This window comes from Myotis myotis, unplaced genomic scaffold, assembly GCF_014108235.1.
Source record: "Myotis myotis isolate mMyoMyo1 unplaced genomic scaffold, mMyoMyo1.p scaffold_m19_p_3, whole genome shotgun sequence".
Lineage (NCBI taxonomy): Eukaryota > Metazoa > Chordata > Mammalia > Chiroptera > Vespertilionidae > Myotis > Myotis myotis.
In genome coordinates this window covers 117,523,061-117,545,906 of record NW_023416335.1, presented here as the reverse complement: position 1 = coordinate 117,545,906, position 22,846 = coordinate 117,523,061, and the positions used below count along the sequence as shown (strand labels likewise).

The following is a 22,846-nucleotide window of genomic DNA, read 5'->3' as shown; positions in this document are numbered from 1 at the left end:
ATATATTCATACCTTTTTACATTATACATATTATAAAAAGGTCCCCTTGGACTGATTGGGCCTTTGTGACTGTCTTAACAAACAGGCAGTCACTTCCCCTAAAAAAATGTTTATATATGTATAGACATATGTATCTATATATAAAATGTTTACATGTATGAACATTTAAAAAAGAAAATAGTGTTTCAGTCTGAGGAAAAGAAGAGCTTAAGAACTGACTTAAAGTCTTCATTTGCATGAAGGAACTTCTTGAGAAGGGGCTAGCTGGTTGTCCTCTAGAACCAGGATGGTTAAGTATGAAAGAATGGGTTTTAATTAAAATAGAAGAAATTTAAGATGGTCATAGGAAGAACTGCCCGGAAACCCTACTTCTTGAACACGGGAGTGTGCTGTCAATAGAAGTGTGCAGATTCCCTTCCTTGGTGTGATCAAAGCACCAGAAGGCATGTGTCCTCTCTCTGGGGGAACTGGATGTGTCTTGGCTAGTCTCATTGCCTATGGAGAGGGGCATATAGGATAGTGCGAGAGGATGGAGACATTTGGCTTTCAGGGAAAGAAAACTCCAATTCCTCTTTTCCCTCGACTTCATCCACAAGGAAGAAAAGAGCTGCTCTGATTTAGCTCAACAATACGTAGCAACACACAGTGGTAGGGCATGGTGTGTATCCTTCTTGGACTGTCTCCTCAGGAATTCTTTCTTCTGCAGGCTGCTTCTATTATAGACTTGTGAAGGCCCAGGGTGCTGGCTCTAGGAAATGGAAGCAGACTCTCTTTCTTGAGAAATTCTTGCTTCCATGAGGGTAGAGACAAGATACATTTCTCTGATATCCCTGCTGCTCTGCATTTTGCATTTGATCTTCTTTGTCTTCCTCCTAGGAGGTGTCTGGAAAGGGGGAAAGGATTTACTGAGTGACCTGTTGTCATTTGGATTCTAAGGCTATTAATAAGTACTGATCATGTGCCACTTTTGTCCTTCGGGAATATACAGTATATCTCTAAAAGACACCAAAGATAGGATTTAGCTCTGGTTGGTTTGGCTCAGTGGATAGAGCGTCAGCTTGTGGACTGAAGGGTCCCGGGTTTGATTCCAGTCAAGGGCACATGCTCGGGTTGTGGGCTTAACACATCTGATCAATGACTCTCATCATTGATCTGTCTGTTTCTGTCTCCCTCTTCCTTCCTCTCTGAAATAAATATATCCTATCTAATAAAATAGTAATATGCAAATGAACCATCACTCCAACACAAAGATGGCGGTGCCCAGTCCTTTCAGCCCCGCTGGAGTCCTCCAGTCCCGGAGGGCAGCCACTGAGAGCAGGCCCTGCTTGGGCGTAGCCTCGGCGACCTGGGAGCGTCCAAGTGGGCCCTGCAGACCACGCACAGCAGGGCCTGCTTGGCCGTCGCCCGCAGTGACCTGGGAGCGGCCAAGCGGGCCCCGCAGACAGCAGAGAACCATGGGGAGCAGGCCTAAGCTGTCAGTAGAATATCCCCTGAGGGCTCCTGGATTGGAGAGGGTGCAGGTCGGGCTGAGGGAACACCCGCTGCCCCCCTCCCCCCCACACGAATTTCATGCACCAGGCCTCTCTCTCTCTCTCTCTCTCTCTCTCTCATATATATATATATATATATATAGATATATATATATATATATATATATATAGATAGATATAGATAGATATAGAGATAGATAGATAGATAGATATAGATATATATAGATATAGATAGGATTTAGGTCTGAATTCTGTGGTCAAATGCCATGCTAATCTTTCTAACTTCCAAAGGTCAGGGGAATTACCCATGGCAATCAACGAGATACCACAAGTGCAAGTGCGACATCCATCTACCACTTGTGGCAACTATGTTGTGCTCTTCAAGGTGTGCAACTGAACTATCTTAACACACTAAGCAATTGTCAGGACAGTTTTGGTTATTAGAAGATAAATATGAAAACAGAAGCAACAACCCATTTCATGACGGGGTTGCAATAAATCAGGGTAGGACACTGCATCAGTCTGTGGTGAAAGGCAAATATTCTACATTTAACCTATTTAGGTTCTTTCCTGAAAAAAAAAAAATAACCTCTATGTACATTTTCTGTTCCCATCTAGTTTTAGAAACATTTTTTTTTCAATCTACCTTAAAATTGGGGTTACACTCAAGTCCCTTTCAATTCTGCTTAGGTCCTGAAAGAGTTATCATTGGTAAGAAAATTTACTGGCTCATTAGTGACAAAGTTTTTGACAAACTCCCTGCTAGGAGTAACTCGCTGTAAGGTCACCCTCAGCACCTATGGAGACCCACTGAGAAAACATCTCCCACCCTGAAGCTCAGCTCAACAATTTAGAAAAATGTCTTCTTCCTCAACTCCCAGCTAAAGACTCATTTCTTATCAGAAACATTTTTTTTTTTTTTTTGAGGGCCCAGAATAGACAGGCAAGGAATCCTACTTGAAGCTATAATGCCAGCCTATAGTTCACAAAGCAAGTTGTTGCTCCCTACTGCATTTCCCCAAGGAAGTCCCCGGGGAGAGGAGGCTGGCAGGGAGGAGTTGGGGGACACAGGGCTCTGTCTCCCCAGCACTGATCTTTGTGCTCAACTCTGTTCTTCTCCTTGTCAGTCCCTGAAGTTGATGTTAAGCGAAGCAGAATGATCACAGCAGTAAATGCAGGGTCAGGCTCTCACACAAACCTTCTTTTTCACCCTGAGGTCAGAATTTTCTTCAGAAATTAAAAAGATTCAGGTGTGTATTCCCCCTCCTTCCCCCTCCCCCCTTTTATGGAACTGTGCTCAGAAGGAGGAAGCACAGTTTGAACACTGATTGACAGGTAAAAACAAAAATAGATCAAGTGACCTTGGACAAGTCACTTCACCTTTCAATGATTTTGTTTCTTTGCAAGAAGGTGTGAGTGTGGGTGTGTCGGGTGTGTGTGGGGGTGGTGGCGGTAAGTGCTTCCTAGGGTTTTTACAGCTTTAACATGCCACTAGTTAGAATTCTAGACAGGCTGTGGGGGCTGCGGGGGAGGAGTCTGGAGACACCTGAGAAATAACATCCCCGTGAAGAACCTGCACAGGTCCCACCAAACTGGACATGGAAGAACAGAAACTGCGAAAAGAAGGGAGGTTATGAGTTCCCAGCTGTTACTCACAGGAGACACAGGCACCCTATGAGAAGTGACAGGCAAATACTAGACAGGCCAGATGGAAAAGCGCCCCCTAACCCGCTGATCCGTACCCCACCCTCAAATCCCACCGCATCGCCCCCCCCCCCCCCCTCCCAAGCCCGCAGTCCTGCGCACCATCGCAGACTCCTCCTGAGCCACTTTCCAGAGAATCCCTGCCCCGCTCCTTCTCCCGCCGGCTCCCCGCCGGGGCCGGACCCCTCCCCCCGCCGCCTCCCGGGCCTGCAGGGCGGCTGCGGGGCCACTGCGGGCGCCGCCGCATTGGCCCGTCGCTGCCGCACCGCCGCGCAGCCTCCCGGCGGCGGCCGCAGCAGCTCGGTGCCCGCAGCTCGGTGCCCGCACTCCCGCTGCACCTGCCGCCCGAGCCTCGGCCGCCAGCCCTGCGCCCACGCCTGCGCGCCGCGTCCGCCCCTCGCCCGGGGCTGCGTCGCCCCCCAGTGGGGCGAGAGGCCGAACGGCTCCCGCCCGGACACAGCGCCTAAGATGTCCCTGCCGGGGAGGTCCAGGATCCGCTCGTCCGTTGGTGAGACGGGAGGGACGGGGTGGGAGGGTCGGGGGGCGGGCGCCGTTAGGGGACACTGCCCCGCCCTCCGCGGCCTCCCCTCCCTCGGGTTCTTCAGCCGCTGCCTCCTGCGCAGCTCTGCTCCGCCCTCACCGGGGCCGGGGGCCGGGCGCCGCGGTCCCGCGAAGCCGGGAAAGCCCAATGGCCGGCGAGGGGGCGGGAGGGGGGGTGGGGGTGGTGTCAGGGCACCGGCCCGCGCCCCGGACAAGTGCGCGGGTGGCGCTGCGCGCGTGCCCGTCCCCTCCTGCTCGGGCGGCGGCGGCGGCCGGCCCGGGAAGCAGTTCGCCGGGTGGGACCGCAGCGCCCGGCCGTGGGCGCGGTGGGAGGGCCGAGACCGTGCCCCTCCCGCGGGGGCCCGCCTCGCGGTGTAGGGGGTTTGCCGCGGGGCTCAGAGGGAGCCGGGAGGGTCACGCGAGTGTTGTCGCTCCTGGGCCCTGGGGCCTCCGCGTAGCAACCGTACCCACCGCGGGCGCGCGGGCTGCAGCCGGCAGGCGCCAGGGCGTGGGCCGCCTGCTGCCCCCGGTGCTTCAGACGGCATCCCCCACCGCTCGCGTCTGGATTTTGTTCTTTTTTTAAAATCTTTTTTTAAAAAAAACATATTTAGAAACAAAAATCTTGTTGCGTTGTATGCTTTGTAATTATGATACAGGACACGTTCCCCAGACCCTTATATAATAGAAAGTAGAAAGGGAGTTTAAAAAACAATGAGATTCTTTCCATCTCGGGTCTCTCGGAAGGTTTGTAGGTAGATGTTTGATGTGAGGAAGGTCCAGGGGTTGCAGTTTGGAGCTGGGGTTACGTGTAATCTTTTTATTTCTTGTTTTGAGAAAACAGGCATATAAGAACCAGTGACTTTACTATTTCTGTAGTTGGGTAATGTGAAAGGCAAACAGCTTATCAGGTAATGTAGAGCAGTTTTTCTTAAATTTGAGTAATGTGAGGGCACCTTTAAACTCATTTTGAGGGGACTTCCACTGTAAAATTATCACAGGGCATATGGTTTGAGACTAGACTGGAGAACCAGGGCTGTGCCCAGTGGGAGGGGACAGCAGTAATCCAGGTGCCAGATGGTCCCGGTGGCAGAGCTAAGGTGGAAGGAGGGGGAGTGGATACATCCTCCATATGTTTGAAGGTAGAGCCAACAGCATTTGCTCATGACTTGGATGAGGCTTACCTAAAAAGGAGAATCTAAGCTGGCTCAGAGGTTTTTGGTCTGAGAACCTGGAAGAATGTACCGGGATGGGGAAGACTGCAGAAAGAACAGGGCTCTCTCTCTCTTGTGGAGGGGAGGGGGTGGTAGTCAGGAATTTGGTTTTGAACAGGTGAGTGCATACTAGAGAGCCACGTGGAGATGTTTAGTAGGGAAGTGGATGTATGAGCCTAGAGTTCAGGGGAGTGTTGTTCTAGTCCAGAGAAATAAATTCAAGAGTCCTCAGCAGCCCTAGCTGGTTTGGTTCAGTGGATAGAGCATCGGCCTGAGGACTGAAGGGTCCTCGGTTTGATTCCAGTCAAGGGCACATGCCAGATTGCAGGCTTGATGCCCAGTAGGGGGCATGCAGGAGGCAGCGCATCAGTGATTCTCTCTCATCATTGATGTTTCTCTCCTTCTCCCTCTCCCTTCCTCTCTGAAATCAATAAAAATATATTTTAAAAAAAGAGTCCTCAGCAGACGGCTCCATGGGTGTGTGACTGTGCAGTTGCACAGGGCCTGGCTCATGGAAGAGGCTTACATTTGCTTTAATGATTGGCTGCTGCTGTCTTGGAAGTCTTAATAAATTTTGGACAGGGGGCCTGCATTTTCTTTTTTTCTTAATATACTAGTAGCCCTGCACATGAGTCCATGCGCCAGTAGGTTGCTGCTGCCCTCCTGTAGCTCTCCACCCGCTGCCCTGTCCTCCTATAACCCACCTTCCCCCTCTCCTCTCCCCCCTCATAGCTTGCTGCCCTGCCCCCTCCTGTAGCTCTCTGAAGCCCGCTTGTGTCTTGCTGGCCCACCCTCCTGTTGATCTGTGATCTGGTCGTGAGGTACTTGGTTGTTACGCCTCAGGATGTAATGGCTAATTAGCATATTCCTCTCTTATTACATAGGATATTTTTACTAATTTCAGAGAGGAAGGGAGAGGGAGAGAGAAACATCAGTGACGAGAGAGAATCATAGATCGGCTGCCTCCTACACACCCCATGCTGGGGATTGAGCCCACACCCCAGGCATGTGCCCTGACCAGGAATTGAACCATGACCTCCTGGTTCATAGGTCAACACTTAACCATTGAGCCATACTGGCTGGGCTGCATTTTCATTTTTCACTGGGTTCTGCAAATTATGTAGCCAGTGTATACAGATGTGCCCAGAAAGAGAGGAGTCCTTGGACAGGGTCCTGGGCACTCCAACATTTCATGGTCAGGGAGACTAGAGCAGTAGTAAAAGGGCTGAGAGAATGGCCAGTGAGATCAGCAGAGACCCTGAGAGGGGTGCTCAGCACCTTGGGGTAGGGGCAGATGTGCAGAAATAAGGGACTGTTCGGTTGTGCCCAGTGCTGCTGAGAGCTCAAGAAAGATGAGGCCTGAGACCCAACTGTTCAACTTAGCAATGTGGAGGTCATTGGTGACCTTGAAAAGAGAAGTTTTTGTATCATCATCGGGATGAATGTCTATAAAACAGTTTCCAGACAGACAAAGAGGACAGATAATGGGAACAGCATGTCCAGAAAACTCTTTTGAATATATTCTGTAGAAACAAGGGGGAGAGTAAATTGAGTGGTAGCTGGAGGAGGACATGAGTTCCAGAGAGGTTGTTTTGTTCTAAGATTTTTATTGTATTCATAGAGTCGATGGCATGAATGTCAAAGTAAGAGGTTTTTAGGGAGAAGGGAGGGACAGTGATCTGAGATCTTTGAGAAGCAGGGTCATCAGAGCAGAGCAATGAAGGACATAAGTCCCAAGGTGGAGGATTTTACTGATAACAGGCTGCAAATTCCAGAAGACAGAGAGGATGGGTTTAAAAGATGGGGTCTATCTAGAATATTTATGTACTTTAGGAGGAAGAGGGAGGACTTGGATGGTGTGGGCTCCCTGGGGTGACTCAGTGGACTCAGGTGTAGGGCCTCACAAGGTGGGTTTGAATGATGACCCAGGCAGATAGAGGCAGTGAGGCTGTAAGTGTTGCGAGGAGAGGTTGGCTGGATGTTGGCGCGGCCAAGGAGAGTCCTGAGCTCTGGAATCTCTTTTTTTCAGTTGATAGAGGTGTGGAGCCTGGAGTGGACCCTTGTCATTTGCAGAACTAGCACTCCAGGCTTTGGGCAGCTTCTTTGCCCATGATGCAAAAATGTCTTGGCTCTTTTTGGTCCCTTTCGTGTGTGTGTGTGTGTGTGTGTGTGTGTGTATGTTTTTTTGTTTTTTTACAGGAAGTAGGATTTTTTGGTGAGCATGACTAAGGAGGGGGCAGGGCTCACCATTTGTCCTGGGGCCATGGATAGGGATGCATATGACCCTATAGCCATCTTGGATGAGTTGCTTTTCACATGTGTTTTTTAAAAAATATATTTTTATTGATTTCAGAGAGGAAGGGAGAGGGAGAGAGATAGAAACATTAATGATGAGAGAGAATCATTGACCAGCTGCCTCCTGCACACCCCCTACTGGGGATCAAGCCTGAAACCTAGGCATGTGCCCTTGACTGTAATCAAACCTGGGACCCTTCAGTCTGTGGGCTGATGCTCTAGCCCAGTGATGGTGAACCTATGACACGCGTGTCAGAGGTGACACGTGAACTCATTTTTTTGGTTGATTTTTCTTTGTTAAATGGCATTTAAGTATATAAAATAAATATCAAAAATATAAATCTGCCGAAACCGGTTTGGCTCAGTGGATAGAGCGTCAGCTTGTGGACTGAGAGGACCCGGGTTTGATTCCGGTCAAGGGCATGTACCTGGGTTGCAGGCACATCCCCGGTGGGGGATGTGCAAGAGGCAGCTGATCGATGTTTCTCTCTCATCGATGTTTCTAACTCTATCTCTCTCCCTTCCTCTCTGTGAAAAATCAATAAAATATATTTAAAAAAATATATATATATAAATCTTTGTTTTACTATGGTTGCAAATATCAAAAAATTTCTATATGTGACACTGCTGGGGTCCAACCCCAGCAGGTCCAGGGGTCCCCAAAGGTGTAGACGGAGTCGGTGAAGAAGGAATGACACGGAGACAGCGTTCAGTTGATCAGCAGCCTAGCCAGGATCTCTAGCCAGGATCTCCAGCCAAGTTCTGGTCTGGATCTCCAGCGAAGTTCTGGTTAGGATCGCCAGCCAGGTTCTGTGTCCATGTTCTCTTGCTAGGTTCTCCAGCCAGGTTCTCCAGCCAGGTTCTGTCCAGGTTCTCCAGCCAGGTTCAGTCACCAGGTTCTAGTCAGGTTCTCTTGCCATGTTCTATCCAGGTTCTGTAGCCAGGTTCTGTAGCCATGTTCCCTTGCTAGGTTCTCCAGCCAGGTTCTGTCCAGGTTCTCCAGCCAGGTTCAGTCACCAGGTTCTAGTCAGGTTCTCTTGCCATGTTCTATCCAGGTTCTGTAACCAGGTTCTGTCTCTAGGTTCTTCAGCCAGGTTCTCTCGCTAGGTTCTGTCTCTAGGTTCTGTGGCCAGTTTCTGTCCAGGATCTTTTGCCATGTTCTCTCCAGCGAAGTTCTTCTGTCTCTAGGTTCTGTGTAGGTTCTATGTCTAGGTTCTGTGTCCTGTTGTCGTTACATCTGTATTTATACCAGTTGATTCCAATCCTATCAATCTCTATTCCAAAGGTTAGGGCGTTTCTTATCTCCATTCCAGGGAGTAAAGATTATGTAGCTTAAGCATGATTGTTCATAGTTAAAGTGATTAATTACCCGCCTGGCACTTAGTTAAGGGGTTTTATTCCCTCCCTAACTTCAGGGGAAAATCCTTACCTGGGGAAACAACCTTTCTCAGAGAGGTGACCTTGGTTAAAACACATAGTGCCAAGAAGGTGAGCAAACATATTAAGAACAGTATGCCATACATGCCAGGTCCCTTGAAACAGCAAGGATCGACCAGCTCCCGGCATGACACGGCACCAGAGTTAAGTTAGGGTTTTTCAAAATGCTGACATGCTGAGCTCAAAAGGTTTGCCATCACTGCTCTAGCAAATGAGCCAAACTGGCTAGGGTTCACATGTATTTTTAAAGAGCCGTTTCTGAAAACAAAACAAACAAAAACATCAGGATTTTGCTTAAATTTGCTTTAAATTTATACATCAATCTGGGGAGAATAGACATTTTTTATATGTGTCTTCTTAACTACACGCATGGTATTCCTCATCATTTAATGACTTTTATGTTTTTCTGTTAAAGTGTCAATTTACTCCCTTAATATTATGCTTCTCATTTGTTACAAACTAGTAATAGAAGGATCAAAGATCACAATCTGCTTCAAGATTATATGCTAAAATGCATACTATTTAGTAAAATAATTTTGGGATTATTATTTCTTGCCTATGAGATATATCTCTTAACCTGGATATTCAGTTGTATTTTTGTCAGTTCTAACATTCCCCAAAGTTATATTTTGTGCCAGTGTGTCTCAGACATTTTACCAGGGGGTGGGAATTCTAAGACTAATGTGGTGGGGAGGTCCTCCTGCCTTTATGGAGCTTCTAGTCTGATCAAGATGGAGCCTTTTGGGAGTAAGGGAGACAGAGTAGAAACAGAGTTGTGGATTTTAACAAATATATATTGAGTGTCTTCTGTGTGCCAAGGCCAACTCCTCCACCTAGATACTTATTCTGCATAGCAGCAGAATTGGCAAAAACTTCAGTTGTCATCTTTTCACCCTCTAAATCTAGCAACGGAAGCCTACCTAGGACATGACTACATACGTAGAATTATTATTGGAGAACTTAAGTGTACTTTTTGTGTCATTATCCAGATGTATGATTGCCTACCAAGCACTCTGATTATAGTGTTCATCCTCTAATGTCTCTGAAGGTTATCACCTTCTATTAAAAGTAGTCCTGCCTTCAAGGCCATTTTCTACCCTACTGGTGACCAATAAACACCTCAGTTGATGGCTTCAGTTGTTTAATAATTCATTTTAGTTTTCCAATGGATGTTTTATCTCAAAACCTGATCTGATAGAGGTGCCAGCTAGACAAATAAATTAAAATTATTCTCTAAGAAGTTTTCAAACATTTATGGAAGGATGTGTATAGAGCTTCTTTAAAGATGGGTATCTACCTTTCCTCCTTGGAACTTTATATGTACTAAATATAACCTCTGGTCAATACCACACTGAATACAAGAGGTTGCTTACATCCATTTAGGCCGGTAAAAGTGCTCAGAGCGAATGTTAACAACCATTAAGGAAGGCTAAAAATAAAAGTGATCTCATTTCCATGCCTGGGGAGTTTCTCCCCATCATCATCAAGGGCAGGCACAGAAACAGGACCTAGGAGAGGGCCCTGCCTAGACAGAGAGCAGTGCTGACGTGGGATAGTCAGTTGCACATGCAAAATACCTTGACGGCACAAAAGGACACAGTCACACCTGCATGGTACCTGGGTCTACCTGCACAGATATATTCACAAGAGTGCATGAATAAAACACTGTTTATTCATCAGCAATGATCATGGAAGGCTCACTGGGCCAACATATTATATAACCATAGATGTGTGTGTGTGTGTGTGTGTGTGTGTGTGTGGTGCACACACACGCGCATATTTTTTATGTGTGCAAGTTTCTTGCTCTGACCGTTCACATCTTACCTTGCTCACTGCTTCTCTGTAAAGTTCCAGAATCTGATGTAGCCTCAAATTTCATCCTAAAAAGTGATTTAATCCTTAGAGGTTTTACATTTGCAAGTAAGTTTTCCACTCTTTTGTAATCTTATGCCAAATAATAAGCAAATGTCACATTTCAGACATTTCAGTGAAGCGTTGGTGCTGCCTGGAGATGCCATGTTAGCCATTAGAGCACTGAGATCCCAGGATCACAGTAAATATTTTAAGCACATTACCGAGACTGACCCTCTCGGAAACTAGGGTAAACAAGCCCTACATGGAGTAAGTACTCTATTCTGACATTTGGAATCTCACTCCAGACACTGAGTTCAAAGATGGTTGCTCCTCTCCGCCCCCCAGGCCTTAAAAAATATCTTCATGTCATGGAGAAGGTCACTCATATTCAAAGGGAGAAGCAGTGTGCTGGCTGATGATATATTCGGGTTAGTGCACTACAGGATCAGTCCTCTTATCAACTATTTTTAGCCACGTAACGATTATCTGTATTTAAGACGCTTTTCTATTTTCTTTTCTGTCTAATGCACTGAGGAAACATAACTTTGGTTTTAAAACTACAATAATTTTTTTTTAAACGCCCAAAGAGTTATTGTGGCAGACAAACTAAGTGACCTGTCTGTTCCCTGGAATCTCTAGACTCAGCAGCTGAGTCCTGCCTACCAGGCTGCTAGGAGCATAAGGTGACTGTTGTCTCGGTTGTGTTCCTTGCTCACATCCCCCATGACCCTTCCCCAAATTACCAGTGCTGTTCATTTGTGCTGGCAAGAATAATTGAAATAGACTTTCTGGGTACTAAGTTCATGTTCATGTTGACCCTCCTTGATTCTTGGAAATACTTTTATTCAACTCTATTTAACTTTTCCACTATCTGATTTCTTGATGTTAGAGTTCAGGCAAATTTTCTGGAAGGGAAGACTCCACTGTGGGCCGGTGATTGAGAAGGCACCGCAGGTAAAAATAAATTGGGCTGGGTGTGAACAGTGAAGACCAGTGAAGACTGCAAATGAAGCGGACAGTTAGGGGCTATTTCAGCTGAGGTATAATGAGGGCAGAGTGACTGGCTGAGTTGGAATCAACAAGCTGTAGACATGGAAACCAGGGAGGTGGGGGGTTGACGTAGCAGCTCTTCCTGGTGAGCGGCAAGTGGAAAAGTCGTATTTCCATCTCGCCTGTCCTATATCCCCCCCTTCAGAGAGCCCAGGACACTTTGCACAGAGGAGGCAATACTTTCTAGAGCAGGGGTGGGCAAACTTTTTGACTCGAGGGCCACAATGGGTTCTTAAACTGGACCAGAGGGCCGGAACAAAAGCATAGATGGAGTGTTTGTGTGAACTAATATAAATTCAAAGTAAACATCATTACATAAAAGGGTACGGTCCTTTTTTTCAATAGTTTTATTCATTTCAAACGGGCCGGATCCGGCCTGCGGGCCGTAGTTTGCCCACGGCTGTTCTAGAGTCTGACATTGTCAAAGTTTAAGGTGACTCTCTAGATCTATGCTGTCTGGTATGGTGACCACCAGCTGTATATGTGATGTGGCAGGACTGCGCTGTGCTGGGTCACATGCACATGGGAGTTTGAAGATTTATTACAAAAAAGGGATGTAAAACACCTCATCACTGTTTTATGTTTGTATATATTGAAATAATATTTTGGCTATGTCAGTTTAAATAAACTACCTTTTAAAATTATTTTGTGTTTCTTTTTACTCTTTTTAGTGTAACTACTAGAAAAGTTAAAACTGTGTATGTGGCTTGCATTATATTTCTATTGGACAACACTATTATAGATCATCTTGTCCAAACATTATTTATTGGACTGTTCATGGAATTGCAGACTTTTAGAAATAAAAATTATCTGGCAACCCAACACCCTCATTTCTAGGTGAGGAAACAAAGGCTAGGACTGGTCAAACTCCAGGACTTGCCCAGTGTTGCAGGGACAGTGACAGAGATGAGAGCTATGTCTTTAGATTCCTGCAGTATTCCTTTCAGAGTTATTTTGTCTTCTTCTTCCACTGAGTGAAAATCTCCCTTGGGCACAACCTAGTGTATCCACCTAAAATGAATTTTGAAAACGAACTGGGTCATGGTACTGTGAACTTATATTCCTTTGAACCTAACTCTAAAAAAATCTAGTTGCCTGAGCCTTTGGCTGTTTTCAGATAATATCAGTTAATGTTTGCAGGGAGGATCTTCAAATATTATGCTCTTGCAGTGTATGATTATATGAACTTTTAACCATGTGCTGGGCAGTCAGGGGGAGCAGCTGGCAAATCTTATCGGCCCGTTGAACAACCTCTTTACATCCAGTCGGCATCTCAGTATCCATTTTCTCTCCCCAGAGGCTAGTTAATAATTGGAGTTGAGTTAGTTTTCCTTTGAAAGCAACACATTTAAAAAATGTTCCTCTCTTAGCATATACTTTCTCCATAATGTATTACTTTTCCAAATATGTATCCCAGAAAAACAGGGGAAGTAAATACAAAATAAAAAAAATCCAAGGAGGCAGTGTTTAAACCCCATCAGCTTACTAGTGCCGCTGAGTCTTATTGAGGAGATAAAGTAGATTTTATTACCAGGGGACGAAGCTAGTCTTTTTAGATAGTTCACGACTTTGAATTTTTAGGAATTTCTTTTAAACTACATTGGTAAAATTATGGGCTGTGGTGATAAATGCAGTGTAGTGATACTTGTGTTGTGATTAGTGGTCTGATACCTTGTGTATCAGTGGTGTGTGGTTACTGCCTTAGGGATATGATTTGACTTCATCTGTGAGTCTGTATAATGCAGAGCTATGTTGTCAGTAGTCTGTGATATATTTCAGTGGAGTCTTGGCTTTATGAGCGTGGCTGTAGATTATAACTAAAGTACCCACGTGAGAAATGTATTGCGTAATTCTAAGTCCATCATGGGTGTTTTATGTGTAATGAAATGTTGACAAGATGCACCAGGGCAATGCCAGCAATATGATGCTGAGGTGACGTCTTACATATGATGATGTCTATGTTAATTCTGAATTCAGTGCTGTGGTGTCACACTGTAAGGTCAGCACTGTAGGGTCGCACTGTCACAAATGTAGAATGACATACATCTACCATTACAGTGTCATAAAGTATTTTCTCTGCCCTAAAAATCCTTTGTGCTTTGTCTGTTCATCACCTCTTATCCCCCAATCCTCGATCTTTTTACTGTCTGCATAGCTTTGCTTTTTGCAGTATATCATTTGGTTGGAATCATACAGAATGCAGCCTTTTTAGATTGGCTTCTTTTGCTTAGTGATATGCATATAAGGTTTCTCCATGTCTTTTTGTGGATTGATAGTTCATTAAAAAATTCCTGAATAATGTTCTATTGTCCCACAGTTTATTTATTCATTAGCCTGTTGAAGAAAACCTTAGTTGAGTTAAAAGTTTTGGCAGTTATGTATAAAGCTTCTATATAATCCATGTGTAGGTTTTTGTATGGACATTAGTTTTCAGCTCCTTTGGGTAAATACCAAGACACATTATTTCTGGATCCTATGGTAAGAGCATGTTTAATTTCATAAGAAACTGCCAAACTTCCAAAGTGGCCATACCATTTTGATTTCCCACCAATAGTGAATGAGAGTTCCTGTTGTTCCACATCCTCACCAGCATTTGGTGTTGCCAGTTTTGGATTTTATTCATTCAACTAGAGGCCTGATGCACGAGTTTGTGCACCAGTGGGGTCCCTCGGTCTGGCCTGTGGGATTGGGCCAAAACCTGCTCTCTGACATCCCCCAGGGCAGTGGTTGGCAAACTGCGGCTCACGAGCCACATGCGGCTCTTTGGCTCCTTGAGTGTGGCTCTTCCACAAAATACCAACTTCTGTGCATGGGCCACGAAGTTTCAATTGCACTGTACATGCGCACCCACACGTAGTATTTTGTGGAAGAGCCACACTCAAGGGGCCAAAGAGCTGCATGTGGCTCGCGAACCGCAGTTTTCTGATCACTGCCCCAGGGGGTCCCGGATTGTGAGAGGGCGCAGGCCAGGCCGAGGGACCCCCGCCGGTGCGCGATCGGAGCCGGGGAGGGACGTGGGAAGTTGGCCAGCTGGGGCGTGTCCAGCCTGTCTCGCCCAGTCCCGATCGGCAAGACCCCAGCAGCAAGCTAACCTACTGGTCAGAGCATCTGTCCCCTGGTGGTCAGTGCACGTCATAGCAAGCGGTTTAGTGGCCTTAGCATATCATTTAGCATATTACACTTTGAACAGCTGACCGGACACTTAGCATATTAGGCTTTTATTATATAGGATAGGTGGATAATGGTATCTCGTTGTTTTAATTTGCAATTTCCTAATGACATATGATGTGGACCATCTTTTCATATGTCTATTTGCCATCTCTATACCTTCTTTGGTGACCATCTACTAGATCTTTTGCCCATTTGTAAATCAAGTTGTTTGATTTTTTATTGTTGAGTTCCAGGAGTTCTTTGTATGTTTTAGATACAGGTTCTTTATCAGATATCTGTTTTGCCAGTGTTTTCTTCCAGTCTGTGGCTTTTTATTCTCTAAGTATCTTTTGCAGAGCACAAAGTTTTTAATTTTAACAAAATCTAAATTATCAATATTTTCTTTCATGGGTGATGCTGTTGGTGTTTTAAGTTTTCTTTGATAATATTTTACCTTAGCTTTTTGAAATTTGTACATGCAAACTTATTCTTCTAGATAGGTTATAAATACATATATTTCCCTAACAGTGGATAGAATTAATCAGTATATATCATTTTCCTTGGATATAAAACCTTGGCACAGTTTTACTCCCTCCCTCACTCTCTTGAAATCACGAGTTGGTTTCAGAAAGTAGTTAACAGGCACTTACTAATTTCTTGTTGGAGTAGATCCCCTAGGACAGTGGTTCTCAACCTTCCTAATGCTGCAACCCTTTAATACAGTTCCTCATGTTGTGGTGACCCCCAACCATAAAATTATTTTCGTTGCTATTCATAACTGTAATTTTGCTACTGTTATGAATCGTAATGTAAATATCTGATATGCAGGATGTATTTTCATTGTTACAAATTGAACATAATTAAAGCATAGTGATTAATCACAAAAACAATATGTAATTATATATGTGTTTTCCGATGGTCTTAGGCGACCCCTGTGAAAGGGTTGATCGACCCCTAAAGGGGTGGCGACCCACAGGTTGGTGACCCACAGGTTGAGAACCGCTGCCCTAGGACCTCACAGTGACCATCTGTGAGTAGTAAACTGATTCTTTGTGTCCCCAAAAATGCTTTTATGTCATCCTCACAATTAGCGATAGTTTTGCTGATACAGAGTTCTAGACTCAAAATTCCTCTCCTTCAGCACTTTAAGGATTCTGCTTCATTATTTTCTTGTACCCAGATTTGCTGATAAGAATCACTGTTACTCTGATTCTTGTTCTTTTGCAGCTAAGCTATTTTTTTTTTATTAGTTTTTAATGATGTCCTCAAATTTCAATACTAGATGGTCTAAGTATTTTTCCCCACTCGTTAAATGCTCAGCAGTGAGGCCCTATCAATCTGAGAACTTTCTTTTTAGGGGGTAATTCTCATATCTTACTTTGCCAAGTATTGCCTCTCTGTGTTCTTCCTCTTCCTATTCACACCTGCAATTAGACTGCTGTAAGCACTTCAGTCTCTGCCCTGAGGTTTCTTAATTCTATACTTTTCATCTCCTTATGCCCCATTTTGGGAGGATTGCTTAGTGTTGTCTTCCAGTTCAGTAATTCACTCTTCAGCTTTGGTTTTCTTTTTCTTTTTTTTCTTTTCTCCTTAGTTTTTAGTATTTATTGACTTTTTATTTCAACAATTACATATTCTATTTCCAAGTCTCTAATTGATTTTTTTTTCATTATACTATAGCATTGCTTCATGCTTTGAACACTCATTTCCTGGGGAAGACATCTCAAAGTCTTCTTCTGATTGTTTTATTATTTGAGTGTGAAGTCTGTTTGCTTTCTCCTTTTCCAGGTGTTCATGCACCTTGAGTACTTTGTTACTACAAAACTCTTTTTTTTAAAGTTGAGAGTCCCTGGAGTGGGCCAAGCAAAGCTTCAGGGACCTTGCATACTGTTTTCAATGAAGGCAGGAATGGTGGATGCTGGCAGGCGGCCCACTTGATGGCTGGTCTGCGGAGCAGGACTGCTTTTCATTCCTTCGACGCAAACAGCTGTGTCCCAGGAACAGGGAGCTGCATCTAAAGGAGAACTGGAGGTTTTTCAATTTCCAAAGGGACAGCATTTTAGTGGGTTAACCCTCACGAGGTGTTGTAGGAGACCATGTTAATCATGTGAGCTCTTTATCCTGCTCTTTCCTTGGCTTAAATGCATCCATGCTGGTTGAGGAGGGGAAGCCAACCAGAGTTCATCCTCTAGCTTCATTTGAGTTGTGTTGTAGGTTAGGCTGACTGCAGGCCTGTGTCTAGTCAGGGCACAGCCCAGATGCCTCTAGTTAGGCCTGCTTTTGAGTTTTGACTCTGGCACCTCCTAGCTGAGTGTCCTTGGGGAATCTCTCTGCTCTGCTCTCCTCATCTATAATGTGTAGGTGATAATACTACCTACCTCAGTGATTATTGAGAAACCCAAAACAGATAACATACAGGGTGAGGCAAAAGGAAATTTACAGTTGTGACTATGCAAAACACAGAGTTTATTATTATTATTTTTAATAATTGTGTTATTTTTCATACAAACAATTGTAAACCTCCTTTCACCACACCCTGCATATGAGGCACTTAACACTACATGAAACTTAGGGTTACTTATGAATTATTATAAAACTAGAGGCCCGGTGCACAAAAATTTGTGCAATCGGGGGGGAAGGGGGGTCCCTCAGCCCGGCCTGTGCCCTCTAGCAGTCTGGGATCCCTCGGGAGATAACGACCTGCTGGCTTAGGCCTGCTCCCGGGTGACAGAGGGCAGGCCCAATCCCTAGGTGCAGCCCCTGGTCGGGCTCAAGCAGGGCTGATTGGGGAGTTGGGGCGCCGCCCCCTGTCATGCACAGAGCAGGGCGATCAGGAGGTTGTGATGCCACCCTCAGTTGCTCAGGGTAGGGCCGATTGGGGGGTTGGGGCACCGTCCCCTGTCACACTCAAAGCAGGGTTGATGGGGAGGTTGCGGCGCCACCCCCTGTCACTCACAGAGCAGGGCCCATCAGGGGGGTTGGAGCTCTGTACCCTGTCACGCACAGAGCAGGGCCAATCAGGGGGTTGGGGCGCAGCCCCCTGTCACGCACAGAGCAGGGCCCATCAAGGGGTTGGGGCGCCGCCACTCTCACACTCAGGGCAGGGCCGATGGGGAGGTTATGGCTCTACCCCATCACACACAGAGCAGGGCCTGTGGGGGAGGGGTGGTTGGGGCGCCGCACCCTGTCACACACAGAGCAGGGCCGATCAGGGGGTTGGGGAGTTCCCCCCTATCAGGCACAGAGCAGGGCTGATCAGGGGGTTGGGGCGCCTTCCCCTGTCACGAACAGAGCAGGATGGATAGGGAGGTTGTGGCCCCGCCCCCTGTCACACACAGAGCCGCAGGGCGATCAGGGGGTTTGGGTGCTGCCCCCTGTCACACTGATCCCGGTGCTGGGAGGCATATTACCCTTTTACTATATAGGGTAGAGGCCTGGTGCATGGGTTGGTGCGGCTGGTTTGCCCTGAAGGGTGTCCTGGATCAGGGTGGGGGTCCCCACTGGGGTGCCTGGCCAGCCTGGGTGAGGAGATAATGGCTGTTTGCAGCTGGTCACACATCCTTCAGCGTAGGGGTCCCCACTGGGGTGCCTGGCCAGCCTGGGTGAGGGGATGATAGCTGTTTGCAGCTGGTCACACACCCTTCAGGGTGGGGGTCGCCACTGGGGTGCCTGGCCAGTCTGGGTGAGGGGCTGAGTGCTGTTTTCAGGCTGGGGGTGACTGAAACTCCCAACCGCTCCTTCTTTTCTTTTTATTCTGGGCCAGCTTTAGCTTTGAGGCTTGGCTCCAGCTCTTAGGCCTCTGCTGCTGAAAGTAGGTTTCTGGCCTTTGCTTACAATGTTGCAATCCTGCTGGCTGAAGCCCGGTGGACTAAAGCAGGTTTATGGGGTTTTGTTTAGCTTCTATATTTGTTACATAGTTGCTTAGAGTTGCAGCTCAGAGGCCTGCAGCGGCAGGTGGGGAACGTTGGAGTCCTCCGTCACTGAAGGAAGCAAGCCTCATGTTAGTTTCAAGCTGCCTGGCTGCTGGCTGCCATCTTGGCTGGCAGTTAATTTGCATATTGACCTGATTAGCCAATGGGAAGGGTAGCGGTCGTAGGCTAATTACCATGTTTCTCTTTTATTAGATAGGATTAATAATGAAAACAATGACATTAATACATATATTGCAGTTATTTCAAGAATAATATTCTAGGGATATAGAGTCCCAACCCTCCTCCATTTTATTTTGTCTAATTATCCCCATACAATATGAACTCTTAGCTATCCTATATAATAAAGAGGTAGTATGCAAATTGACCCTCACACTGTAACACCATCACAAGATGGCGGCGCTCACAGTAGGGGTGGGGCAGCAGGGGTGGGGCTGGCGGCCACTCCATGCGGCTTCTGCCGGAGTTCCTTGGCCCCGTGGGGGCACGGGGGTCCCAGCAGCCACTTTGTGCGGCCTCTGCTGGGGTTTCCACGGCCCTGCACGCATGCATCGCGGGTGTCCCAGCGTCTGCTTCGTACAGCTTCTGCCAGGGTTTCTGCGGCCGCGCATGCGCTGTGGGGGCGGGACTCCAGGACTTGGGTCGGTCCCATGGCGGGGAAAGGGGTCCTGGGTCTCGTGCGATTTTGTGCAACGGGTCACTAGTATGGATAAATGTTTTTGGAAAGGCAAACGACAATCATAGTAGGTTTAATTTTGAAAGAGTTTTACAAATTCTACACACATCAGGAAATGCATGGAAGAATTTGCCTCTTCCTGTGAACCAAAATAATTTTTCTACCTGGTTAAGGTGCTTTGGGAAAGCTAGAGGAATACAGTGATTATGCAGAGCTCTGCTACCCAGCCTTCATGCCCCATCCTGCTCCCTGAAGGAGCCATGGGGACAGGCTGACTTGGCACCCATCGCAGACTTGCACTTCGTAACCAAAATATGCTAAGCTGAGTAGTAGTTTGATCATTAATAGGGACAGTATTTCCTCTTGGAATCCAAATTGTCATTTTCTCTCATCACTAGCCTGAAAGATGGGACCCCCCTCATAAACTTCAGAGTCTGAAACAATTTAATGGTGTCTTTTTTCTTTTTCTACTTTGATTGATCCCACAGAGCACATCTCTTGGCACCTCATGACTTCTCGGCTGGTTCTGTAAATACGGGATTCTCTCTGGACCTTTAGGGGGGCGTTCTCCCAGTCCATTAGCATTGGAAATAAAGAGAACAGGCTCATTCTGTGCTTGGAACTGAGGCACTAAATAACCTGAGAAAACCTCACTGAGGTGGTTCTGCCTAGAAAGCTGTTGAGGATTTCTCAGAGCAGTGGTGAGCAACCATGAACCTCAGACTGCATATTTTAGCAGGAGTTAAAATAGTGCAAACAGGTCTGAGTGGCAGGACCTCAGTAGACATTCTTCATGTCTCAACTAAAAATGTTTCCTTATATCTTTCTAGGTTCTTGGCTGAGGATGCCCTTTTAGTAAAAAATTTAATTATTGTAAATTTAATTAATATATATATGTATAGGAGCCCCACAATGATAAGAGACTCAAAAGGCAGACAGATGATTGATATACTGAGCCAAGGAAAGGGATAGGTCTACGTTTGGGGCTTTAAGAGGGTGCATGAAGGCAGTTCATGGGAAGGTGAGAAAGGGAAATTGCTCTGCCATAGATAAGCCTCCTAGATGAAGAAATGATCTGTGCCTGGTACAGACCCTCTTTCTAATGTAAATCTAACTTACAAAAGGGTAATTTCTACTCTGTTTATAGAGCTTGTCCTATCTCTGCAGTTTCTCACAATAATCAGCTCAAAATAATCCTTATGCCAAAGAGGCATATTTTGGGGTGGCATATTCCACTACCGTTCATTAACAGAAGGCAGTGGGGTAATTGGGAAGAGTCTAGGCTTCTTTCTACATCAGGCGGACAGACTGAGGTTGAAATACCAGACACTTGGGAAAACGATAAAACTTTTCAGACTCAGTCCGCCAACTTATAAAAGATATGAATACTGCCTTACAGTCATTGAGAGGAACTAGACAATATGTATAGTGCCTGACTTTTAATAGTTACTTTATAACTACAATTTTTATTGTTTTGGTTGTTGTCAAATAAGTGAATGGTCAGTGTAAAGTCATCACCTTATAAGTGCATCTTAAAAACAGGTTGGAAGGATTCTAGTAGTTGGTTTGGGTTTTCTAGGTCTCCTCTACAGCACATAGATGGGCTTGTCCTCTGTAGTATAATTAGATATCCCTGTCTGGCTATAGACAGACTGAGAGTAAGGGGGAACCAGTCCAGGGGGAGGGCAGCTTTTTAGAGATTACTGGTGATGCAGGTAGGTTGGCCTTCAGGCAGGTGTCAATAGGGGTGTTGCATTAGGATAATTACTAAGCCATATATTTGCTTTGTGTAAGTTTCAGTATCTGCTTTATAATAGAAAACAAAAGATCCCACCAACAAAGAACGGAAAAAAATAAAGAAGCAATATGGAAGCAATCTAGGTATCCATCAATGGATAAAGAACATAAACACAATGGAATATTACACAACCATGAAAAAGAATGAAATCTTGTTGTTTGTGACAACATAGATAGACCTAGAGAATATTATGTTAAGTGAAATAAGTCAGACAGAGGAAGGCAAATACTATATGATTTGACTTATATATGAAATCTAAAAAAAAACAAAACAAATGAACAAACAAAATAGAAACAAACTCATAGATACAGAGAAAAAACTGATGGTTTCTAGAGGGGAGGTGGGGGGTGGGTGTAAAAGGGGAAGGCGTTAAGAAGTACAAACTTCCAGTTATAAAATGTCATGGAGATGTAACATACAGCATAGGGAATAGAGGCAATAAAATCATAATAACTACTGGTATGTATGGTGACTAAGGGTTACTAGAGTTACATGGTGGTCCCTTTGTAATGTATATAAATGTTTAGTCACTGTGTTGTACATCTAGAACTAATATAATACTAGAAAAAGAAAAAAGCAAAATAAAAATCAAGACAAAAGAAAACCCATGTCTGAGCAGAATGCAGCGAACTTACCCCAGGTCCAAGCTGTGGCCCCTGAGCCTGAGGGGAAACCCACTCAGAACGGCAGAGGAGAGAGCAGGAGGTTAGGGAAATCTGTTGCTGGCTAGGTGGGTGACAGAGGCCAGATCTAGGCTTGTGAGGCTTGCCATTTCTTTTGACCACCCCTCAGTGGACCACTGGTGTCCATGGACATGATCTGCCCACTCCAGGGCTTGTTACTTGAGATCTTGTTTCCAACCAGAGGGAGCCAGTATTTTATTTTTAATTTTGTTTTTAATTTTTTTCTCCCAATCCTCACCCGAGGATATTTCCCATTGATTTTTAGAGATAGTAGAAAGGAGGGGGAGATACAGAGAGAAACATTGACCTGAGAGAGATACATCGATTGGTTGCCTCCCGCACGCCTGCAACTGAGGCACATGCCCCCAACCCACAACCGGAATCAAACCCCACAACCCTCCCACAACCCTTCAGTCCTTGGGTCTACACTCTATCCACTGAGCCAAACCCGCTAGGGCGGGAGCCAGCATTTTAGAAAGAGGCCATAGTGCTCTGCTTGTCGTCCTCACCTTTGGCTCTGTGGCTTATCTTTGCCTGGACATCTATCAAGTAACATGGGGCCGATTTGCCCTTGACCACAGGTAGCCTGTAGCCATTAGGGTGCTCTTGGACACATTATTATCTTTATCTTCCCAATCTTTGTTCCTACTGACTTTATCTTGGGGCTGCAAATTTGTTTGTTTTTATTTTATTGATTTTTTACAGAGAGAAAGGGAGAGGGATAGCGAGTTAGAAACATCGATGAGAGAGAAACACCAATCAGCTGCCTCCTGCACACTCCCCACTGGGGATGTGCCCGCAACCAAGGTACATGCCCTTGACTGATATCGAACTTGGGACCCTTGAGTCCGCAGGCCGACGCTCTATCCGCTGAGCCAAACCGGCTAGGGTGCAAATTTGGTTTTTTTAAGAAAGACTCTGAGCCATTGTTGGAAAGCCACCTCACCCAATTCTGCATTTCCTTTCCTTTCTGCTTTTTGACCAGGCAGCTGAGAAAAAAAAAGAGTGTGTATTTTTAAAATATATGTG

General features: G+C 45.7%; 1 protein-coding gene across 1 annotated transcript in view; it reads left to right on the top strand.

Moving 5' to 3' along the window:
* The first annotated feature begins 3,546 nt into the window (after positions 1-3,546).
* Positions 3,547-22,846, top strand: part of ATP8A2 (ATPase phospholipid transporting 8A2) — a 701,182-nt gene continuing 681,882 nt past the window's right edge. Inside the window, exon 1 of the mRNA XM_036300527.1 lies at positions 3,547-3,702. Within this exon, the coding sequence (XP_036156420.1) occupies positions 3,663-3,702 (40 nt within the window). The 5' untranslated portion in view covers positions 3,547-3,662. The remainder of the gene's footprint in view (positions 3,703-22,846) is intronic.